At 46.9% G+C, this 24,714-nt stretch overlaps 1 protein-coding gene across 1 annotated transcript in view; it reads right to left on the bottom strand.

Annotated features, from left to right (window-relative positions):
• Positions 1-23,905, bottom strand: part of DAP (death associated protein) — a 61,427-nt gene extending 37,522 nt beyond the window's left edge. Inside the window, exons 1-2 of the mRNA XM_024767211.1 lie at positions 23,844-23,905; positions 11,701-11,797 (exon numbers count right to left, since the gene is read on the bottom strand). Coding sequence (XP_024622979.1) covers positions 11,701-11,797; positions 23,844-23,898 — 152 coding nt within the window. The 5' untranslated portion in view covers positions 23,899-23,905. The remainder of the gene's footprint in view (positions 1-11,700; positions 11,798-23,843) is intronic.
• Positions 23,906-24,714: the final 809 nt, after the last annotated feature.

Here is a 24,714-nt window from a genome sequence, read left to right as displayed (position 1 = left end):
TGCCCACACCTGATCGTAAGCTCTGTGAGAAGAGGGGTTTCATTTTGTTCACTAACATGTCCCAGCTGTAGAGCATGGGGCCAGCACACAGTAGGTGCTTACAGAGGCGGGGGGAGTAAATGAAAAGCCTCGAGCAGGGGGGACATGGAGGTGTGCACCCTGGGAAATCACTAAAGGCTGCCATGTGCAAAAACACTGAGGCGCAAAAACGCTTTGTCCCATAAAGATGGAGAAGAACTGGGCACGGTGCAATTCTAGAAACTGAACCAGTGGTCTTTGGTCAGTTTTGATGGTGTCAACAGGGAATAACCTTTAAGAGGATTTGGCCTAACTCACAAATCCCTCAGTTTTTCATCCTAAATGGGTATGGGTTCAAACAAGCACTCTGTGGGGAGTCTGTGAGTGCCCTTGGGTATGGGTTCAAACAAGCACTCTGTGGGGAGTCTGTGAGTGCCCTTGGGAGGGGAACCTTTCTGTAGCATTGGCTAGGTGCCAGCTCTTAATTCAGACCCTGCTCTGAATTGAGACCCTACGGTTCCCAAACCTCGTTCCCTAGGCTGTAGGCTAAGGTTCCGACCTCTGCTTCCACTGCCCTCCCTGGACTTCCCTCCTCTCCTGTGTAGACCTGGGGCCTATCAAATCCCCCTCCCACACCCCTCCCCCAGCTCCAGGAACCCTCCATGGACGACACGCATGACCCAGGGTACTGGTCTTTGCGCCTGACTTTTTGACATCCACAACATGCACGTTACTGCAAACCACAGGGTACGAGTTAGGAAGAGTCCCGGGACCCAGTTCTGGCCAATGAGTTTGCTCGGGGGCTTCTGGTAAAGCTTTTCTTGCTCCTAAAAAGGATGCAAGAAGAGAGCCTGTTTCCTCCTCTGGGTACCATACATCGGTATGTGAAGACGGGACCTGCTGTGGCTAACCCACCACCGGAGAAAGCTGCTGCAGGACCAGCCAGAGACACCAGTAGGGCAGGGCCGTCCTGGAAGAAAGACCCACCTCCCTCCCCTGCAGCCAGACCTACTCTGGGCCTTCTGCATGGGAGGCAGCACATGTCCCTGATGCCTGGGCCCATTTGCGCTGGGGTCATCTGCTGTTGGCAGTGGATGGCATCCAACTAATGTCTCTCTCCTCACCTCCCAGAGTTGTCCTGCTGTCCTCGAGTACTGCAGCCATGGCCCTCCAGAAAGTCATTTCAGTGTGTATCTGCTTCCCCAGCTATGAAAATGCAGGGGCTGGATTACAGCCATGGTTCCCAACCTTTTGTGCCTGAGGACTTCTTTTTTTTTTTTCTTTAACCTGAGGTAACATTCACACATCATAAAATTCACCATTTTAACCACTTAAAAATATAATTTGGTGGCTCTTTGAACATTGACTTTGTTATACAACCATCACCTCTATCTAATTTCAGAATACTTCCCTCCCAAAACAAAAGCCCAGACCCAGTAAGCAGTCACTCCCTATCCTGCCCAGCTCCTTGGCAACCAGGAATCTGCTATATGTAATCTGCATGTAATGCTGTATGTAATCTTCTCTTTGGATTCGCTTATTCTGGACATGTCACATACATGACATCATATCATGTGTGGTCTTCTGTGTCTGGCTTCTTACACTTAGCATCACGTTTCCAAGGTTCATCCAACGTCGTAACATGCATCCGCGCTCCATTTTTTTATGGCTGAACAGTACTGCACTGTATGGGTACACCATATGGTGTATATGGCAGTGTTTGGTTGTTTCCGCTTTTTGGCTGTTGTGAATAACAATGTGATAAACTCACGTACAAGTTTTTGTATGAGCTTCTGTATTCAGTTCTCTTAGATGCGCACCTGGGAGCAGACCTGCTGGGGCTCACGGTAATGCCGTGTTTGCCTTTTGAGGAGCCAGAAACTACTTTCCTCAGCAGCAGGGCTTCTTTTGTTTCTTAAAAAAAATTTGTTTTTATTGTGGTAAAAAGTGCATATCATAAAATTTAGCATCATAACCATTTTAAAGTGTACAGTTCAGTAGTGTTAAGTATATGTATGTGTATAAGTAGAATCATATAATATTTGTCCTTTTGTGACTCGCTTATTTCATTTAGCATAAGGTTCATCCACGTAATAGCAGTGACAGGATTTCCTTCCTTCCACAGTATTCCATTGTATGTATATACCGCAAGCATTGTGTTTATCCATACATCCATCAATGGACGTTTGGGTTGCTTCCACCTGTTGGCTGTTGTAAATAATGCTGCCATAAACATGGGTGTGCAAATAACTCTTGGAGACATTGCTTTCAATTCTTTTGGATATATACCCATAAGTGGGCAAGGGCTTCTTTTTCACGTAAAAATCTCTGTTGATCTCTACCTAATAGGTGTTTTGCTTGTGGTATCTAGACCCTTCCAGATCTTGAGTGAAATCTGCCATCTTACTTCTCAAGAGCTCCACCTGGGAACACCTGGATTAGGTGACCTCTCAGGTATGTCCAGCTCTAAATCCAATGATTCTGTGAGGATTTCTTGAGTATAATACCATCCTCATGACTCTAGTCCACATTAATGAGTATATCTCTGCCCCTAAGGATGTGCACAAGCAGAAATCAAAGTCTACATCTTCCCTAGAGCGAGCTGAGGGCTCAACAGAATGTGCCCACGAGGATGAAGAATTTTCATCCTCAACACTGGCCTTACCTAGCTCACCTCTTTCACCAGCCGGAAAATAAGAAGTAATCAAGTTAATAAGTTAATTAACAACATACCTCTAAAGGATCAAATTCTAAGCTAATTATTACTGATTCACTAAGTATTTTCTGAGCGCTATGCATTCTGACCCAGTTTAAGTCAAGGGAGTTTATTTAAATAGAGGGTTTGAAAATTTCAGGAATAGTAATTGTAATGTAACTAACTCAGTAAAGGGCTCTTGTTTCTGTGCAGTAATTCTTCTATGCAGCATTATTCCATGTAGTTCTTCTTACATATTGCATCCTGTAAGATCCAACTGCTGGAGAGTTGATTTAAATTCAGTTTCTATGTTTATGTAATAAGGAAACAACTTCCTGATCAACAGCACAACCCTTCGAGGAACACCGTGAACACGGAAGAGTTATCTGTTCCAAGAGGCCGACTCCAGTACAGACGAACAGGGCTGTGCCTGGAGAGGAAAACTGATTGCTCCATTTCCTTTCTTCCCTCTTTCTATCTGATAAAAGGTAGCGGGGAGCGTGGCAGTCTCATAAGGAGGCTGGACGTCTGTGGAGGGGGAGGAGCCGGGAACCGGATGCTCCGAAACTCATCAATCACACCCCATTTCCGCATCCGTTACAGAACCCGATGTTGAGCGAATACTGCCTCTGAGCCCGTGACCAACAGCACCAGGCGCTGGAGGGCAGCCGAGCCTTCCGTACTTTCCTTCTCATCCTCACCCTGGTGGAGTCCAGCCAGGCTCCCGTAACACAGGGATGCCCATATCCTTCCTCCCTCTGTGGCACGGTGAGGTTTTGATTCACTACCTGCCAGACCCGAGTCTTCCTTGGGGCCCATCTACGTGAAAGGGGAGCTCAGACACCGAGTTCCTGTCAACGCCGTTGCCCACGACTCCTGGGACACAGATTATCTGCGTCCCACACCAGCTGCTCTGTGTTCACTGGACAATTCTGGGCAAAACTTCTTAATATACACAGTTGCACTTCTATTGATCATACTAAAATACAGATAGCCACAGGTTTGGAAGACACGTTTAATTTATACTACATACAACCACAGAACTGGTATTGGAGCCACCACCAATCAATCAGCGAGGAAGGCAGTCCTTGCGCTTCAGAAGGCCACGGCGTCACTGGGAAAGTGAGATAGACGTGCAAATTTTTCTATTTGCATTTATCTTTTACGTAAAGAACCAAAACACAATGAACTAAGCTTTACCACTATTTACTACAGTCTGCAGGCTGACTGTCCATCACCCAGCCTCATGGCCCTTAAGGCTTTGGAGGAAGGAGGGGGGTCACCACCCACAGGTCCCTGCGCCCCTTCCTTTGCTTCCTATGTCTTGCCACATATATAGGACACTGTCTGGTTAATGGGCTAATGAATTCTCTAGTTCTATCTCTGATATATCCCAAGCACCTAGATCTGTGCTCAAATGTATAGTGAATGAATCTAAACAAACTGTGACAAAATGCACATGTGGCTTCAAAAGATTCCTGCAAAAAAAATCCTCCAGAGGCCGAAGGTAACACCAATACAAGCACGAGTGAACAATAATAAAAGAGAAGAGCTCTCGCTTCTTGCCCTGGCACAGGTATTTCATGAACCACATTACAAACAGCGAAGATCTAATCAGACGTGACAGGAGGCCACCCTTCTCCATAAAACCTGAAATCACCAGGGAAGACATTAGAAATTTAGATTTACATTGGAATCATTAATAAGAAACACTACCTCGAGGGTATTTGGACCTTCAGATGTTAGCTAATGATAATCAAAAGTCATAATGGTTAGCAAGACATGTAAAGTATTGCTTATTTCACCTTGATCTAATACATTAATATCCATTTTGTATACCTTTTACAATGTATATAATGGTAGCAAAATATGCATGTATAATTAAAAAATGAATATATACATATGGAGGGTGCAGGCAAAAAGCGTTTTGTTTTTAAATTGATGGAGTGCATGATCAAAGTTTGGGGCCACACCCCCTGGTACAAGGCATCCACCTGGACGGGAAGGCAGGCTGCTGCAGTGCTCAGCCTGGGCGACCATAACGGATCGCACAGAAGCAAGAGTCACTTGCCACGTAGGTCTCACGGTTCACAAGTTATCGAGCCACCACTGCTGTTGGGATGTCACTGGAGCTGGGCACCACCCACCGATGCCTCGTGGCATTGAGGCGCTGCCTGCTTGTTATGGCTTGAATTGTGTCCCCACCCTTCACCCAAGTTTCTTATGTTAAAGCCCTAGCTTCCAGTACCTCAGAATGTGACCTTATTTGGAAATAGAGTTGTTGCATAATTAGTTAAGGTGAGGTCATTAGGGTGGGCCCTGATCCCATATGACTGGCATCCTTATGAAAAGGGGACATTGGACACAGACATGCATACAGCAAGAATGCCATGTGAACACTGGAGTTACGTTACCACCAGCCAAGGAACCAGGGGACGGGTCTGGAACAGATCCTTCCCTACTGCTTTCAGAGAGGGCAGGTCCTGCTGAAACCTTCATCTCAAACATCCAGCCCTTACGTGGGCAAACCTGACAGTGAGAGCTGCCGAACAGCGACTAGACTCTCCCCGTTTTCCTCACCAAGGCAGACAGGGCCGTCCATCACTATTTCACGCTGCTATGACATCCCTCCTCCTGTGCTTTCTATTCTGAGGATGTTGCTGTACCACAAGCAGGTGACACCAGCTACCCCCCTCACAAGGACATCCCATGTCACTCAATGTCCCCACCACATCGAGACTCTGCCTTTGGCCGAGGGCAGGGGTCTGTGGCCCACGGCGCTCCAGCACCCGGGTCAACTGTTGCTGCCACGTCATGGGTCCTGCCTGCCGACACAGGCCATCCAAGCAGCACAGGAGTTGGGAGCTGGCTGGCACTCAGCACTCCTAGTCCAATGGTATCTCCACACATCATAGGGAGAAAGATATATCCCTTTTAAAAGGCAGCTTGGATATAAAAGATGATATTGTTGCAAAGTAAGGATGATGTTGAAATTGGCTCACAAGCCACATGGTTTAGTTCAAGTTCAAACACGCAGATAATGGCTTAGATAAAAATTCCCAGGCATACGGGCTGTGCCATCTTTTAACTTCAGCATTTTCAATTTTCTGTTTCTTATCTTCAGAATTAACTTTAACTGAGAGAACCATTAAAAATGGCCATAGATTACTATTTGACATCCGTTAGGCACTGAATTGTTCCCCGCCCCCAAATATATGAAATCCTTACCCCCGGTACCTCAGAATTTAACCTTTTATGGAAATAGGGTCTTACAGAAGTAACTGAGTTGAAATGAAGCTTTTAGGGTGGGTCCTAATCAAATATGACTGATGTCCTTACAAAAAGGGGAAATTTGGACACAGAGACAGACATATACAGAGGGAAGGTGAAGTGACACAGGAAGAAGACCATGTGAAGACAGAGATCAAGGTGCTACATCTACAAGGCAAGGGATGCCAAAGATTGCCAGTGAAGGAACCAATCCTGGGGACACCTGGATCCTGGACTTCCAGTCTCCAGATCTGTGAGACCATACAGTTCAGTTATTTTAAGCCACCCAGTGTGCGGTATTTGTGACGGCAGCCCCATTGCAACAGAGCCTGCATCTGGTAATAACTGTTTCAGGCAGGAGTTATCAGTGACGGCTAAAAGCAGGTGAGAGTTTGATGAGAAACAAATACTCGCGGCACTTTCACGGTCATTCACATACGTGCACAGAGCAACAAAAATGATCGGCACGGATCTGCAGGTGCCCGTCTGAGGTCCAACAGGACGACTCTCTGCCTTCTTATTTCAGCGCTTATGCTGTGAAAGAGCGTCCTTTTCATGGTCTCCATGTGAAGACATTCCTCGTTTTGCAATTAACAAATATATTGGAGGAAACTGACATTGTAAAATTAACCCTTCTCTCCATAAATTTCTGCCCACTAATCGTAGCATCCGTCCGTGGATCCTGCTGACAACCACTGTGCTGCTTGCCTATTGGTGATACTCTAGTTCCCGCCTTCCTTATACCAATATTAATTGGAATTCTTCTATAAAGAAGAGCTGTCCCTTCTCATTTATGTATTCAACTTATTTATATCAGTATGGACTCACGGATATCTATTTCACTCTATGGGTTATATTCCAATCCTATCATTATTTATTTTATCACAAACTGTTCCATCTTTGCCATTAGGTGTGTCTTCAGGTTGGCTTCTGTGTTGTTTTGACATGTCCCATCCTTTTTGGAATTTTCCTTATGTTCTGGCACTACAAGTTGTTACGGGCTCATCTGGTATTTTTCCAGCCCTGGCCCTGGAATTAACTACTTCTCCAAAACACCCTAGTTCACTTGATTGGGGAATGGTGTTTAGAAACCAAGATCCTGGCCCTAGGGATGCTCATGGCTACATGGTGCCAGTTCTTTTATGCCCTGTCAGTGAACACAGCTGGGAAGTACAGGTGTGTACACAAATCCTCCCCCATGTATATTTATTTATATATGTATGTACATGTCTGTATGTATCTACTATCCATCCAACCATCCATCCATTTAAAACTATGAGTTCATACTAATACCTCCAATTCTAATTAAACACCACAGAGCCATTTTAGTCTTCCCCTTTCCTATTTGTAAGCTTCTTTCTCTAACAGTGAGAAATTTGACTCTCCATTAGCCACAGGTATTTACTTATTTGTTCAACTGTAATAGACCCATAAAGCAATTTCAGAATTGCTAACCCAAAGCCCTGAAGACGTATTTACTAACTGGAGTGTAGCATTTATACACAGTTTTTTGCATTTCTTGTCTTTAGCCTTATAGTATCCAGTCAAAATACTGTTTCCCAAAATACTATTGTACTTAGGTTAGGTCGCTCTCCCACCCACGCCTTTCAGTTGGTAATAGTAGCCTTTGTATTACAATTAGGTCCATCTGTTACTGTGTGTATTCCATCTTGGATCTCTCCCACATTCTGGATGATTGGAATTGTTTGCTTATTTTGGGGGTATGTGAACACAAAACAGCACCACAGCCCTGAGTCAGAGCTGTACAAACTGCCGAGCTCAGAGAAGGGCTGCTCCCTTCCTACCCTTATTGCCCCATCCCCACTTCGCTCTTCCTTCCACCCCTTTCCTACCCACCCCCAGTCCACACACAAACCCTTCCATTTCTACTTTACTCTTCCTGTCACCTACCTTTTAAAATATTTTTTTTACCAAGCTCGATTCATGGTAGGACCTCAGTACATGTTCACCACTACACTGTTTTTTAGTGAATCCTACTGACTATTGAAGTCCATTCTATGCGGCAATTTCTCTTTTACATAATGAAACTGGGCACTTCATCTTAATATGCTCAACAGAAGGCTTTGAGGAAGATCAGAGCTTTCCTTGATTGGGTCAGTTGAAGTCTCTTACTCTGTCTGGATATGAAGAGCCACAGGTAGCTAGAACTCAGCTTGATGGAATTCTTGGGAAACATTTTCAAATTTGTGCTACATGATTATTTTTTCTTTTTTTAAACGGAGCATTTCAAAACAATTTGGTGGCAGAAGAAATTATTATTATATCTGAAAAATTACCAGATTATGGGGAGTAAGAGTAACATAAAGACTTGCAAAAGAAGATTACAAGTAAAAGTGTTTGGGGGTCTTTCTGGGTCACATAATAACCTCTTTAACGCTCCAGTTGTTCATTTTCTCTGTAATCAGTACTTGATTTACTGATTGTGGAAGGAAGCCGCCAGAGATGAGTCAGTAAATACAAAGCCAGTTTTAAATATCTGGGAGGGAAAGCAAAGAGTTTTGCAAATGCAGATCTAAGGAGGAAATTGGCATCTGAGACTGTGCACTTATTTTCATATCTGGAGAACACTTGGATCAAAACATGAAAAAATATAGAACTTTAGGATTAGGGTAATATGAATGTTGAAGTCACATGCCATGACATTTCCAAGGGAAATTAATGTAAAACATTAAATGTCTGACAAATTCTGGAAGTGAAGAGGTCTTTCCACATGTAAAGTAAAACCAGCCCAGTGCCCTGAAACCCTGTTGTAAGCTGGAATTAGGCCATCTACTGATGGTAGGGCTGCAAAGGTGGGATTATGGGCTTGAGGAATATGGAATAGGTTATGGGCAACCCCAGAATCAGTACGTTTATTTTATAGAGGGATTTGGATTTACAGTCTGTTGATCCTAAAAATATTTTGTCAGTTCAGGGGGCTTCTGTAGCCTATTAAGGACATAGGCTTCCAAGTCAAGACAGGGTCAGGACTGAATCCTGGCCAGACCACTGACTGGCTACATATCATTGGGTCAGATAACCTCACTGGGCCTTGGTTTCTTCATCTGTGTAACAGGCATAGTAATACCAACTTTTGGGTGGTGTATGCACTAAACCCAGTGGGAAGCACTTAGTAAGTGCCTAGCACAAAACGGGTGCTCAGTTGGTACACACACCCCAGGGGCTAAGAGTAGGGGACTACGGACCCAGCTGCCACTCTGGAAGGCTGGCTCTGCCACTCACTCGCTATGTGCCCTTGGAAAAGTCACTTGACCGCTCTGAGCCATTGAAGTGGGAGTAGTAATCTGGAATGAGGATAATAATCAAGAACCAGCTCTCAAAGAGGGATGAGAATAGAGCAGTTGCAAGTAGTTCAAATGAATAAACATGGGCAGAGCACTTAGAACAGGGCCAGGTTCGCTGCATTCTGTAACATTATCAATGACCGTTATTAACTATGACTAGTCCATTAGCCCACCAGAAAAACGGGGAGCGCATTGTGATGGAAATGACCTATTATACAGAGTACCAGGTCTGGTGTAGGGGTTTGGAAGAAACTGTATTGGCAACATATGCCAATAGCTTCAGAGTCTGCAGGGGCTTACCCCTTCTGTCAATGGTGTGTCCGGTGGTTTAACCCACAGCAGTAAAGAGAGAAGCCAAAGTCCAGAGGACAAGAGCTAACACACCATGAGGAACACAGTACAACAATTTGACTGCAGGGAACAAGCATACTCTTGGTCATATGCAAACCCTGCCCTGTAGTCCGCCTGCTTCAAAACACTTCATTCCAACCACCCTTCAAAGTGGATAAGATGATAAAATCTAGAGAGCTGGGTGCTCTCTCTTTTCTCGTGCAATCGTTCATCCTCTAGCACATATATTTAAATTGTACATCTTCCATAAATGCCGTATTTCACCTCATGAGAAAAAAATCAATAGAAAGAAAACTAATGGGCTGTTCTGTCCTTATTTCTAAACACGCTAATAAATTATCATCTGTCACTGTATTGACACTGTGTTATGCAGAGAAATAGCTATTTGTCCCTTATTCCACTTAAACTCATGCAGAAAAGCACATTTCATTAACTTTCCAGGATGCTTTTCCAGGCATGGCTCTCTGTCTCATCCTCTCTTCCTTCTTAGGGAACCAGTGGGAATGAAGGGAAGCGACATCCTGGGTTTCCTAGAGGAGGAAATGACTACAGGCCACAGGCTCTTACATTCGGTTCCAAATCCAAGAATATTCTCACACACTGAACCAAAGTTTTGTCACAACTCTTATGCAGGCAAAACTTAACCTGGACTGATCCAAGTCTGTAAATTTTTAAAATGCATCTCTGCTGGTGCGAACATCATACAGATTAGGCTGCCCGAGACCCCACTACGGGTGCTGTATGAAAGGTGTATGGTCCTATACTCCTAAAACCTGCTTCATCTCCTAAAACATCAGAATTGCTCAATTCTGAAATAAATTAGGCTCCAAGGTTTTCAGATACAGGACCATGGACCTGTAGGAGAATTCCTGATGTTACGTGCCAAACACAGCTTTGTGAAGATAGCCAGTGGAAAGAAAATTCTAGAATTTTCTTTAAACCACCTTCTTCTTTTATAAAACCAGAACTTAGGCAGAACCTTCCCGTTGCTAATCTCATGATTTAAAATGGGCAATAATCACGCAGAAACTTCACCTCAAATTTTGTCCTCCCTTCCAGTGACTGCCCTGTAAGTCATATCACATGAGGTTTTATAGAAAATGCCCAACGGTGCAGCACATATGTAAGCAGACATGTGGGATCACCAAGCACATGCACGTCCTTCTTAGGGGGTGCGTGCTGTCAGCAGCTACCCTTATGGAAGCCTGCCCTGCTCTGGACCCCAGACTTGGGTTTAGTTCCTGCTCGGCATGGCAAGCGTATGGCCTCTGTGGACTTCAGTCTCCCGTGTGTAACCCAGGGAGCGTTCCACCTGCTATTCAGGACTGCTGGAATGAAGTACAGAAACACAGGTTGGCTGTCCTCCACTCTTCCTTTTCCCCTGACTGAGACTTGTCTGGGGGCGAGTTATAAGGCAGAAAGCTTAGTGTCCACTTTCCTTTACATGGACAAGCTCACAGACAGGTGGGCATTGGTGGTGCATGTTTGTATGTTACAAGGCGGAAGGAAATGGACTTGTATCAAGGTCGGTGGACCAAACTTGACATCAGAATCACCAAGGAAGACAGGTGTAAACAGAGATGGTTGTATTGTAGGAAGATGAGCTGTCGGGGACCCGGGAAGCTGGGGGCAGAGATGTCGTTTAAGGGCACTCGGTCACTCATAAGGGTGTGGCCTCAGTGATTCTGCTTGGCTGAAACTGGCAAAGCCCTAACGTTTGTAAACATTATTTCAATCAGTAGTTCTCTGCCCTCACTGCACAGAATGCCAGGCCCAGCCCAGAGGTTCAACTAGTAGTATGGTAGTGGAGGTTCAGGGCTTCTGCCCACAGACAGATGCACCCGCTCGGATCTACGCAGGCAGAGGGCGTGCTCTCGATGCCCTGTTTCTCCCATCTGGGAACACAAGCCCCACCTCACTGCTCAGGAGAGGAAAAGCACACAGCACAGGGCCCACGAAGCCCAGGGGTTATCAGAAGCACGGAGCAGAGAACAAACATTAACGTTTAACTGAGTAACGGTGATTTGTGAGACATCTCAAGGTTCGCCAGAACTCTCCTACCTGGGGCTTTCCCACTCCTGGTCGTCTTTGTCCTTCTCTTCTCTGGTGTCTCCGGCATGCGGGTGTTTCTGCACAATTCGCATCCCACCGGCTTTCACTGCAGTGAAGACAAAGAGGGAATGATCAGTGTGGACACGGAACCACCGGACGGCAGGGGAACCAGCTCAAGGGTGTGTGTTTGTCCCATGGCCCCAGGTTAGTCCAGATCAGCCGGCGGCGACAGTGATTAACCGCAGAGGTTAAGGCTGTCAGAGGGAGATTCAATATGATGTGACACTCAACACTGTCTCTTACTTCAGATCCACTTAGAAAGTTTCCAAGCCTCCTTTGTTTGTCTGGTCTCCTTTCAAGTACTTGGTAAGAGCAGTAGTGCAACCAGAGTATAAACCGTGTGGACACAGTGGCTGCTTGCTTTCGGTTACACTCAGCTTCTCGATGCAAAAAAAAACCCCACTTAATCCCTGCCTGTAGTATTTTCTCAAATGCCGATGGTGCTTTCAAAGGGGCGATACAGCCACAGGTGACACAGGACAGCTGCTGTGCACACAGCCAGAGTCCACTCCGATGGTAACCTTTCCCAAACTGTGCTGTGAAACCCTAGAGTTGGCAGAAGTTTATTTGGTTTTTAAAAACAGCCTTAGTGACATGTAATTCACATATAACCCACCCATTTAGAATGTACAGTTCTCTGGTTTGGCGTGTATTCAGAGTTGTGCATGATCCTTTTCCAACATGTTCATCACCCTGAACAGAAACCCATCACCGGTCACTCTCCAATCCCTCCTCTCCCCCACCTCCTAGCAACCAGTCACCTGCATCTGCCTCTCATGGACGTTTGACATAAACAGATTCATAAAATACATAGTCTTTGGTGACAGGCTTTTTCACTTAGCATAATGCTTCCGAGGTCCATCCATGTCACAGCCCATGTCAGTACCTCACTCGTTTTCATGGCTAAATCATACTCCACGGCACACATGGTGGACCACATTTTGTCATCCATTCATCTGTGGTGGTCATTTGCATTGTTTCCACTTTTTGGCTACTGTGAATAATGAAGATATAAACAACTGTGTATGTACAAGTTTTTGTGTGGACACATGGACATGTACCTTCATTTCCTTGGTACATATGTAGGAATGGAAAAGCTGGGTCACATGGTAACCCCATATTTACCCTTTTGAAGGAACCCCAAATGCTTTCCAAAGCCATGGAACTGTTTACATTCCAGCCAGTAGGGGTTCCAGTTTCTCCACATGCTCGTCAACTCTTGTTATTGTCTACCTTTTTATAGCTATTCTAGCGGGTGTGAAGTGATGTCTTATTGTAGTTTGATTTGTATTCCCTTAATGGCTAATATGTTAATGATGTTTTGCAAGAGAAAAACATGACAACAGAAGTGGGGATTCTAGGATCTATTAAGTGTGGGAAATGCGAGGTTGAACAAATTAAATGTGTTTCCTCAAGACAAGATTTTCTGCCTTTAGTGTGCATTGTAAGCTTTATATGGGGCATGTAATGTGCCATCTTTCCCAAGTGTATTTCACCACAGAACTCCTCCCCCAGGTAATGCTGGTATTCATTCTTCAGGACTCTAGTGTTCCATGGGATAAAGTATGGAAATGCTGGCCTTATATCCAAAAAGCCAGCCCCACATGGGAGTCGCCTGTGCGTGTTTTAGGGTCAGCAAGTCCCTCCATGTACTCAGCTATGTGGTCTTAGATTACTCAGCCACTCAAAGCCTCAATGCTTCATCTCCAGAAAGGGGATAAGAGCCATGTCCTAAGATGGAGAAGTTTAGATGAGAAGAGAGGCTGTTGAATCCTAACTCCCAAAGTGATGCTGTTTGGAGGTGGGGACTTTGGAAGGTGCTTAGGTCATGAGGGTGGAGCCCTCATGAATGGGATTAGTGCCCTTACAAAGAGACCCCAGAGAGCTCCCTCACCCTTTCTGCCAGGTGAGGACAGAGCATACAGCCGTCTGTGAACTAAGAAGCAGGACATCACCAGACACCGAATCTGCTGGTGCCCTGACCTTGGACTTCTGGTCTTCAGAACAGTGAGAATGTCTGTTGTTTATAAGCCACCCAGTCTGTGGTATTCAGTTATAGCAGCCCAAAAGGACGAAGATAGAGGTGCTCAGCAGCTTCCTGGCACTTGATAGAAAGTAGAGTGTATTAACTGAGCTCATTGGTCCCACATTCGGGTGTGGGGCTCAGGGTATTCACCCTCCCTACTCAGGATAGCCACTCTATGTTCTGCCACAGCCCTGCTCTGACCACACAGTACAACCAGCTTGCCAGGCCACATCCTCCGGTGTTTCAAATTACGTTGGACCCTGCTGAATTATGAAAGCCCAGGACTGGTTTCTTTATGATGCTGCGAACAGGAAGGAGAATGTGAAACACCCTGAGGCTTATACACTTCAGGTTTATTAGTTTTCAATTTCCCTGGGAGGATTCAGGAAGCTAACAATGCCTGTTGCACGGCCAGCAGTACCCAGTTGCAGTCCATCAGAGGAAGGCAAAGCAGAGGGCATGTGAAATAAAGGACCGTGTTTAGTGATGCGTCTGCTGGTCTGGTTTTGGAACGAGAATCTCCCATCACTTCTTTTCAGTGGGGAGGGGACATTTACTTTGTTAAGAAGGAAATATAACCCTGTCCAGTAATTCTCTCAAAAATCTGCTTTTATCCTGACTAATTTTTATTCCAATCATTTTTATTTTCCATTTCTAGAACTTTTCCCCCCTCAAATCTGTCTGTTCTTTATTTGATAGTGCATTACTCATATCTCGTGTTTTTAATTCTTTTATGTATTTAACCATTTTAGGCATACTTGTCTTATGGTTGTATATCTAATTATTTTATTATCTGAGGTCCTCGGGAGTCTCATTCACTGTTCGTTTTTCTCTGATTCTGGCTCTTGTTTGGGGTGAGTGTGGGCCATGGGCTTGTCTTCAGTAAGCCTTTATCTGTGGGGATCCTCTGGGGTGTGGGGTGCAGGCAGCATCCCTTTGGAGAGTTGCTGTACACGCTTCTGTCAAACCTGGAAATCCTTTTTACATTAACTGAGAACAGGAATGGCCAAACTGTAAATCTGAACTCATTGCCCATGTAAAGGCAGGCCTGCAGTTTCAAATTCTCCAGGAGCCTTTGTTTGCCATCCAGAGGCCAGGCTGAAACATACCAGCTTCCCCACCACCCCACTGTGTTGCTGGACACAGTTTTTTTCCTGCACCCTTTCTCCATGAGTTTGGCCTCTGAGCACCAGCTTTCAGCTGGGGTCTTGGGTTAAATGAGGCCATAGGGATGGGGCCCTAATCCAGTATGACTGGTGCTCTTATAAAAAGAGGAAGAGACACCAGGTCACTTCCTGCCTCACGTGGGCTCAAGGTTCAGGCTAACTGTTTTGAATTTAGCTACTTTTCTGGGTGTGATTCCTACAGATTTCCCTCACTTTGGGTTCAAATTAAAAAAAAAAATAAATAAGAAAACAAAAATACCATTTGCAGGTGGCTTATCAAGATTTCCCAGGTTATGTAGCCTGCCAAACCTTAAGAAATGGAGACTGAAAATAAAATTCTGTAATATATTTAAGATAATTATCTACTCACTCTCTTGAAATATAAGATTATGAATGTTTTTGGCCAAAAGAGGAGGCTAGAAGAACTGTCCCACTAAATTTTTTAAAAATTCCTTTTCCTCTCCCATTTATCCCACCCCTATTCCATGCCCATGAGAAACTGATTAAAGGTGCTGTTATGAGCTGAACTGTGATCTCCCTAAATTCACAGGTTGGAGCCCTAATCTTCAGAACTTCAGACCTGACTAGATTTGCAGACAGGGCCTCTAAAGAGGCAATTAAGTTAAAATTAGGCTGTTATGGTGGGGCCCTAATCTGATAGGACTGATGCTCTTATCAGAAGAGGAAGAGACACCAGGGATGCACGTGTTCAGAGGAAAGGCCACGTTAGGACTCAGTGAGAAGGCGGCCATCTGCAAGCCAAGGAGAGAGGCCTCAGGAGAAACTACACCTGCCGGCACCTTGATCTTGGATTTCTGGCCTCCAGAACTGTGAGAAAATAAATTTCTGTTGTTGAAACCACTCAGTCTGTGGTATTTTGTTACAGTAGCCTTAGCAAACTAATACAGATGCCCATTTAAAAATAATCTCTGAATCATTTCGACCTGGTAGACACAAAAACCTTAAAACTATAAATCCCAGGTGTGTTCTATAAACTGGCTAACAGTAAAAAGAGTGTACAACTCACTACAAAAGGAATGGAGGATGAACATCAAGGTGACGTTCGAAATAATCACATCTCGGAAAGCTCGCAGGGAGCCTGTCCACTTCTCTGTTGACGTAAGTACACATGTCCAAAACCAGTCACCCCACGTTAGCACTTCATTTAATCTAGTTTATAAAAACAATTAACTTCATCAATCTCTCACAGTATGTGTGGGGATTAATGCAGCAGTAAAAAGTGGCAATAATAATAATAACTCAAGGCTGCGACAGATTCATTCTAACTTGCACGACTGCCAAAAAATACAACAGCACATATTTATCAAATGTTTTATTACTGTCTCTAGGACTCTTCATTGGTAAAAAAAATGTAAAGGCAGAGCTTGTTCTGCAGAAATCTTTGCAGAATTCTTTGTGAATGTTAAGTATTTTTCTGAGACATTAGTAAAAACAAAAACAACTCAGATTTTTTTTGTGGTGCTTGTTATTCAAATGTGAGCTTCAAATTTCAAGAATAACAAGCTGCACAGTGGTTAAGAATCCACCTGCCAACGCAGGGGACGCGGGTTCACTCCCTAGTCCAGGAAGATCTGACATGCCGCGGAGCAAATAAGCCCATGCACCACACTACTGAGCCTGCGCTCTGGAGCCCGCGAGCCACAACTACTGAAGCCCGGGTGCCTAGAGCCCATGCTCCTCAACGAAGAGCAGCCCTCGCTTGCTGCAACGAAGACCCAACGCAGCCATAAATAAATAAATTTAAGGAGGGGGGAGAAAAGAATAACAAGCTTCCTCTTAACAGGAGTGCCAAGCTGAAGTTAAGGGCATGGATACTGGAGCTAGATCCCTGGGTTCAAATCCCAGCTCTGCCTGTGTGTGTGTGTGTGTGTGTGTGTGTGTGTGTGTGTGTGTGTGTTGGCAAGTTGCTGGCACTGTCTCAGGGCCCTGCCTGTGAAGAAAGGGTGGCAGTGCTCTCCCCCCAGGGGTTCTCTGAGGACTGAAGGAGTAAGCCCATGTGAAACACCTCCGCCAGGGCCTGGTTCCCATGAATGCTCAACTCTCAGCTCCTCTTAGGAGACGGGTTTTCACAACTAGCATCTAGCACTTAGAGAACCCTCCAGTGTGCGAGTCCTTGGTGGTTTATCACCTCCTCCCCACAGCTTCCTCACGTGTAAAGTGGGGATGGCAGGACCGATGTACCGGGTTGTTGGGGAGTGAGTGACACACCCTGCAAAGTGCTCGCCCACCATGGGGCGCTCCACTGCCCTGGTCAGCTGACCACCTCCAGGACTGTCATCAGTACCTCACCACACCTAAGTAAGTTCTGGTGACCTGCAGATTCTGGAGAATCCTTCCACTCTTCATGCCACATGCCAGGCCCTGTTGTAACCACTGGCCAGGCACCCCCCTACCCCCTGACTTTCCAATCACCCTATGGTGTAGACCCCCCACACGAGGAGAGGAAGCCAGTGGCCCCGGTCGCACAGGTAGCAAGCTTCTGACCCCGGCAGCCTGTACCCTTAATCACAACCCGCAGGCCTTGCCCTGCGTGAACATTCCAGGAAACAGAGCGCCACTCCTCCTCAGAGAGACAAGAGTGATGGCCTGTGGAGAGGGTCTAGGACAGGAAAGAAAGTATGCTTGATGTTGAAAGCTCTCTGCAGAGCAGCTTCCTTCCCAAGGAGCAAAGGGGGAAGAGGAAGCATCCTCCAGGTCAGACTTTGTCAGCTGGGTAAATATTGAGCAAGTAGCTGATGACATATCCCCCCAGGGCCGGGCATCCCCTCAGGCATCTGGGTGCCTGACTGTGAGATGGTCCCCGACAGCTGGCTCTGGGCCCACACTCAACAGCAGGCTAGGAAGACCCCCCAGCTGCCCGCCGGGCAGGGGGATGAGAAGGGTGTCCCTAGATGGACAGTAAAAGCACCCTGCACCAGGGAGCAGCCCCAGCCCTGGCTGCCATGCTGAGCAGGACTTGTGAGCGGATGCTTTCTTTGTTCTTGCCCAAGAAGAGCTACTGAAATGTGATTCAAAGGAAACCAAATCCACGCAAAAAAAAAAAAGAGATGAAAGGCTCCGAGAACTGCTCCGGTGAGAACAAAAGGAAGCAAACCAGAAACACCCAGAGCTGCAGGTTAGCCGAGAACGTGATCATCTCAGGTAAAGCAGCACTGTGGCCGGAAAGCAAAGTGGACACGGGACCAGACAGCCCCCGGGATGGGGGACAGTGGTGGGATCAGGGCAAAGGAATATGGTCCCTCTTGGTTAAGAGGAAGGGCTCCACCAGGAGAGGAGGCTCCTTGGCCAGCAGAAGAGCCACGCCCGTCTGGGGAGGCTGGTGGCCCCGAGGTGGGGAGCCCCGTGAAGGGAGAGTGGAGGATGAAGGGTGAAAGGCAGTGAGTCACGGGGACCCCGGGAGCCCCAGCACCCCTCACCCCCGAGGCCAAGTGCAATTCCCCCCACGGGAGCTTTCCGGCCTGAGGCAGCGGGGGAACGTGATGCTTGCGCTAAAAAGCGTGTCCCAGATAAACTGCTGAACCTGCAGCCCTGACGGTTTCCTCTCTAAAAAAACTGAAGACCAAACAAGGGAAACTGCTATTCTGCGCTCAGAGTCGGAAGGTGTTAAGGTGGGAAGGCCCTTCAACAACACGGCGGCAACCCTGCTCACCCCGCAGGAGAGGAGACGTGGCATTCAGGGGCGTGGAGCATGGGGCAGGGCCATGGGGCTGTGGAACGGGACTGGACAGGCCAACCCGTCTTCCATGCAGGGCCCGCTCCATCCCCTGACAGGCCGCCCCAGAGGGCAGAGTGCGTGGTGAGCAGGCCAAGACAAGGACCAGCCGGACGGCGACCGGGCCAAACCCGAGGAGGGTGTGGGCAGCCACAGGGGAAAACCTTGCGTTCAGGGCGGCGGATTTCAGAAAGTCCACAGAGAAGTAGCATCCCTGCCTGGAGGTACTTGGGGACAGGCAGTGAGGCAGCGTTCATCAACCCTAACCCCAGCCTCCCTTGCAGCTGGGCTGGGGCCATTTACCTGGGTCGTGGCCCTAATACAGCAAAAAGAGGCAGAGTAATGAGCCCTCCCCAGATGGCCACGCCCTAGTCCCTGGAACCCGTTTATGTGTTGGGCTGCATGGCAAAGGGGAAGGAATGTCGCAGATGGAACTGAGGTTGTGGATGGCCTCTGGAAGCTAGAAGAGGCAAGAAAATGGATTCTCCCCTAGAGCTTCCAAAAGGAAGCTGCAAACACCGTGATTTCTGCCCAGTGAGACCCATATTGCATGTCTCACCACACAGTACTTTATACAAAAGTGAATAGTCCCTATTCAAACAAAAGAATTTCTGAAGCTGGGAAGGGGAAACTACTCAAAACCAAGCAAGAGTGCACAGGCATCGTCTGGAATAAACAGAAAGAGGAGTACGCGTCGGTCCCGCAAAGTCCTAGAGCACAGAGGGGAAACTGAAAACACGTCTTAGAGGTGCTCGGTCCACCCTGACAGGAAGCTTTTTTAAAAAAGGCAGTGACTTTCAACAAAATAAAAATTTTTTAAAAAGGCTCAGATTATAATTAAAATATTATTATCAAAAAAAATGCAGTGACTAAAAGGGTCTCTCTTTTTTTTTTGGCATGTCAGGAGCAAAGGCAGATCCCTCTCCTGTATCTTCAAGCGTTGATCAGTGACTGGGTTGAGGGTGCTGGGGGCGTGCTTAGCACACCTGTGATTGCACGGTTAATACACTAAAAACCAAATCAGTCTTGCCTTTCTAGCAACAGAGTGGCCGCGATAATATGAAAACCCCCGACGGAGATAATTCAAGGAGAAGTATCACCCACAACCCTTTAAATGCATCCTGACTGATTAAGAGAACAGAGAACTGAATTATTTGAAGTTACTAAAGAAAAGCAAAGTGGTCTCTTTTCCCATTTTACTTTAATAAATCCATTTGACTCAGTTCTAGAAGGGACATAAATTCTACTCTTGAAAGAAAACCATACGTAAAATTAGTAACGCTCCAAGCTATCCTGTATTAGATTTATGAGAACTTTCCTGACATACGGTTTTGGCTCCCCTTGGAAATGGGGGGGAACAGGGCCAGCAAAACGTATTTAACAAAGAGACGTTATCCTCGTCGCCACCACAAACTCATGGAAACCGGCTGGAGTAACAGTGGGGCTTGGCATCACGTCCCCCCTTCTGCCGGCAATCAGAGCGCTGCCGCTCGATGAAACAGAACCTCATTCACTTTGCTAATTTGCATTTGCAAGAACTCCCATAAAACAAGCAGTCTCACCCGTGTCTCCGCAGGTATCTGTGGCCGTATCTGTGGCCGAGGGCGGTGGCAAGGTCTCAAATCGTGAAGACTTGGTTACTTTTCCAGAGGACCCGGCCCCCAGCGCACTGCAGGACACAATGCAGTGCCAGCCACCACTCAGTGGGTGGACTTTGTATTTATTCGCCTAGGACCTTTCTCCCAGGCTCTTCAGAAGCCTCATTAATCTCACACCTTGGGAGGAGGCCCCTGGCAAGTGATGGAGCCCCCTGTCAAGAAGGGCTGCCGGTTCAAGGCTTGGGGGTGTCGGCAATACTGCAGAGGGTGTTGTCCTCCGTATCCCAACTGTAAGGTGACTGCTAGTTAAATGAGCTCATGAGTACCAAGCAATTAGAATTGGGCTGGTGAAGGGGAGCAGAGCATGCCACCCCAAAACATGGCTCTTCAGCATAAGTATGATTTTGAGCTGATTAAGGAATAGCACAGGGCTTCCCTGATGGCGCAGTGGTTGAGAGTCCGCCTGCCGATGCAGGGGGCGCGGGTTCCTGCCCCGGTCCGGGAAGTAAAAAAAAAAAAAAAAAAAAAAAAAAAAAGAGCACACAAGGAAAAGCCGTATACCGAGAAGTCACCCTTGTTAGGAACATTTACATTTATAAGAGAAATCTCCACTTGTAAGTGTCTCTCTCTCTGTACCAGGAAGAAAAGGGTGACTAAATTATAGGAAAATCTTAACATCTGCATAACCGTCTTCCTTCCACTGGTGCATTTCCTGGTTCCCTCCCATAACGCGGGCCTCCCCTTCTCCCTGGCATTTTTCATCTTTACTATTTAAGGTGGTGGTTGGGAGTGACTCATTTTTCTTGAGTATCTCCCATGTATACAGGAGATATACATGTTATTAAACTTCTGTTTTTCTCTTGTTAATCTGTCCTTTATCTTAAGGGGGATCTCAGCTAAGAACCTAGAAGGGTAAAGGGAAAATTCTTCTTCTTCCCCTATACCCCCACGCATTGTAACACTCAGCAAATGTTAGTTACAGTTTCCGCTGTGATGCTGCTGCCGAGGCTGGCTGACAGTCCGAGCTGCACCCCCAGTACCCGCTGGAGACAGCTCAGCGGCGGAGGGAAGTTGTGGGCTGCACATGCTACGGAGGAAGGGAGAGGCAGTAAGAGGCTCTGGAGAAACTCGGGAGCTACTTATTGAGTATTCTGAACCAGGCACTGCGCATCAATGGGTAGCCCTGGAAGCAAGAAGAACAGGCAGACAGGTGGAGGCTATGGGGATGTACAGGAGCGTCCCCGGTTCAGACAGCAAAAACGAGAAAACACAAAAGAAAAAGAAGAGAGTCATGGAGGAGAGTTTTATTGTTTTCAGTTGCAGATTTAAGCACAAGCTCTTGTTATCCAACTTAAGCCCTTAATGAAAGTTTTCCCAGTGTTTTTAAGGCCGTTACTTTGATTTATGAACTGGGCTCTCGGCTGTACTTGATGATTATCCTTTATTATAGTGGTTGCCTTTTTTTTTTTTTAAACATCTAATCTGCAGAACTGTCTAACCTCTGATCATACCGGAGTAAACAAGGCCACCCAGAACTTTCTGCCAAAACAGCCTTCCAACCAGGGGCCTCTGTGCCACAGGGAGAAAAAGCACCTGAGTGGTACTACCTGGCAGACAATATACCACAAGGGACGAAAGGTCTCTTTCTAACCTGCACCCCTGGCCAAGTGTGACCGGCCTTGGGAAATGCAGGATGACAGTGACAGCTTCCTTAGCAGCTCCTGCTGGAAGGGGGTCTCAAAGGCTTAAGGGACCTGCCCTGAAGTCATTTGAGGAGTTTACCTGTGGGACTAACTGCCCCTGGGCTCCAATCCTGATGGATGGCGACAGGAACAGCACAAAGGCAGCCCTGCCCTGATACTTTCTCAGGGACCATCTGGCCCGAACCTCCCATTTCATAGATTAGGAAAACTGAACCCTAGAGAAGTGACAGGCCTCAAAACTTAAAACCCAAGTGCACTGCTACAGCAGCACAAATACACTGGCTCCCCTCTCCTTGGGCATAAATAAGATGTTTAACTTGTAACTCACACAGCCTAGCTGTTTACAATTCAAAGAAAATCAGAGTCCTTCATGAAGTTTCTCCCAGGGAGTTAATATAGACAGTTTATACCTCTGATCTTAAAACTCTCCATATGGCTCTCTCTATATGTAATTTCATTACCGCTACTTTGCTTTGGTATCGTTCCAACACATACATCTAATGCCACTCATTGCCCGGGGACAGGGGAGCCCTGTGCAGACTGCTGCTGTGTGGTCCATGGCCACGAGTGTAAATGAAGGTGTTCCCTCCTGCCGTGCTGCCCAGGTCATCAGGCAGGAATGATGGACATGAACCCGCAGCGGCAGGAATTAAACGTCAGAATTATGATTAAAGGAAATGCCTTTGAAGTTCTTTTCTAATTTTAAACTAATTCAACACAGAGACCCCCAAAGTCTATTTTCCATTACAGTGGAACTATTTTCTAAAATCCCATGCTCTTACATCCCCACGCATCGGTTAGCCATTTTTCTTTCCTAGTGCCAGTCAGTCTTCTTGTTGTTCAGAGCTTGCTTCACTAGTGAAAAGCATTCCCTACTCTGGAATGCAACATATGTAAAGAACTTCTCTATTCACCGTGTTGAGGCAGAGAATTAGTGCCCTATAGTGGGGGGGTGGCAGACAGAAATTAGGGGAATCTTTCCTCTAACAAGAAGATGGCACAAATGTTCCATAAAAAGCAGCCATGTTTGGCTAAGGCTTCTGTTATTAGCAAACTGAGTTGATACTTTAACTTACGTGTGCAACTAAGATCCTAAAACCCCACACACTGAAATGACTCGTATCCTGGGACCCAATCACCTTTGATTCCCTCCCAGTGTCCTTCCATATGGATCGATCGTCATTCCAAAGGAGAGGAGAAAAAGCAATCCACCAGTTTGGGCAGATTCGAAAGAGCAAACAGGAACTGGGCTCAGAAAGGGGAAGAGACGGTTTGAACATGAAGGTTGGTTAGAGACACATTTTCTAAGAAAGATTACTCTTTCCTGCATTTAACCTCCTTGGCTCGGAAGTTTAGGATGTGCAAAAGCAAAAAACAAAACCACTTCTGAGGAAAAGTAGAATGCGACAGAAACTGGAGGGGAAAAAAGTCATATTGAGTGATTAATGATAAAAATGATTTCCGCTCCTTTGGTTCTTTTGTAATGCTGTCAGCCTACGATTTATCATCATGACATTAAAAACACTGATTTGTCGTTGTTTCGGCTACTCGTTCTTCTAAAACCTCTGTACATTCTAAGTAAGTATTCACCGCCCAAACTTCTGGGAGCAAGTTGTGCATCTGGGCTTGTTCAAGTCACTCTAATTTGCATGCAACTCGCACAGGCTTGCGATGTTTCGCATAAATAAAACACGTCTCACCAGCGCGGGGCTGATTTTAACTTAGACCCCACGAGCGGACACGTCCCAGGCTGGCCGGCTGCCTCCCCCGCCCGGCGCCCCGCTCCGCGCTCCGCGCCCCGTGCCCGCGGGTTCGAGCCCGCCCTCCGGGCCCGCGAGAGGAGAGAAAGTGGGAACGAGTCAGTACCGGCGGGCGGGTGTCCAGCTTTCGTCTCTAGCTTCCCCTCGGGAGGCGAAGACATGGTTGGGGACAGTCGCCCGAGGTTGAAGAGCGCCCAGCAGGAGGGTGGCACCCCCGTGCACGGTGCTCCACCAACCCTCCAGATAGACGGTGACGGTGGTGGGGAAACAGCTTCAACAGTGGGGCGCCCAGGGGTGCTGTGTGCCGTCGGGGATCCGGACCGTCTGCCAGATGGCCTCACCCGGCTCACGCTCGGAGCGACCGGTGAAGTGCGGAAATGAGACCCCAGGTGGGACCGACCGGGGGCCCAAGAATAGCACAGATTTGTTAAAAGGTGCTGCAAATGGGAGAGCCTCCCCCCCACCCCACTCCGGGGGAGAAAGGCAGAGCTGTGAAGCCTGGAAACCTGGACAGAGGTCTTGCAAGGTTGCGTCTGTGTCCCCTGTCTCTGCCGTCTTCCTGTTGCGTTGGGTCTTGATTCTGTCCAAAGCTGACCCGTTGGCCTTGTGCCTCGGATTGCAACCTTCTCGCCTTCTCAAGCGCTTTGTAACTGCAGGTATCCTCTACGGACCATCAGTCCCGCCTTGCTAAATTAGCGTTCAGACATGTCCAGTGTCTTTAGAAAAGGAAACACCATCGGCTCTCTTGGCTGTATGTCTCCCTTTGACAGCACAGCTGCTCGAAGAGCATCTCAACACCCCCACCCCCACCCCCGTCTCCTCAACCCAGTCCAGTCCATCTGGTTGCCATCAGTGCCCCACAGGCTGCCGCCAGCCAGGAAAGTCCTTTTATCGTGGTCACTCGTGACCTCCACGCTGCCCAATCCAGTGTTCACTCTTCCGCTCTCATCCTGCTTGACCTGTCAGCAGCGCTTGAC

The sequence above is a fragment of the Neophocaena asiaeorientalis genome, unplaced genomic scaffold, assembly GCF_003031525.2.
Source record: "Neophocaena asiaeorientalis asiaeorientalis breed wild unplaced genomic scaffold, Neophocaena_asiaeorientalis_V1.1 scaffold112, whole genome shotgun sequence".
Classification (NCBI taxonomy): Eukaryota; Metazoa; Chordata; class Mammalia; order Artiodactyla; family Phocoenidae; genus Neophocaena; species Neophocaena asiaeorientalis.
This window is presented reverse-complemented; position numbering and strand designations above follow the sequence as displayed.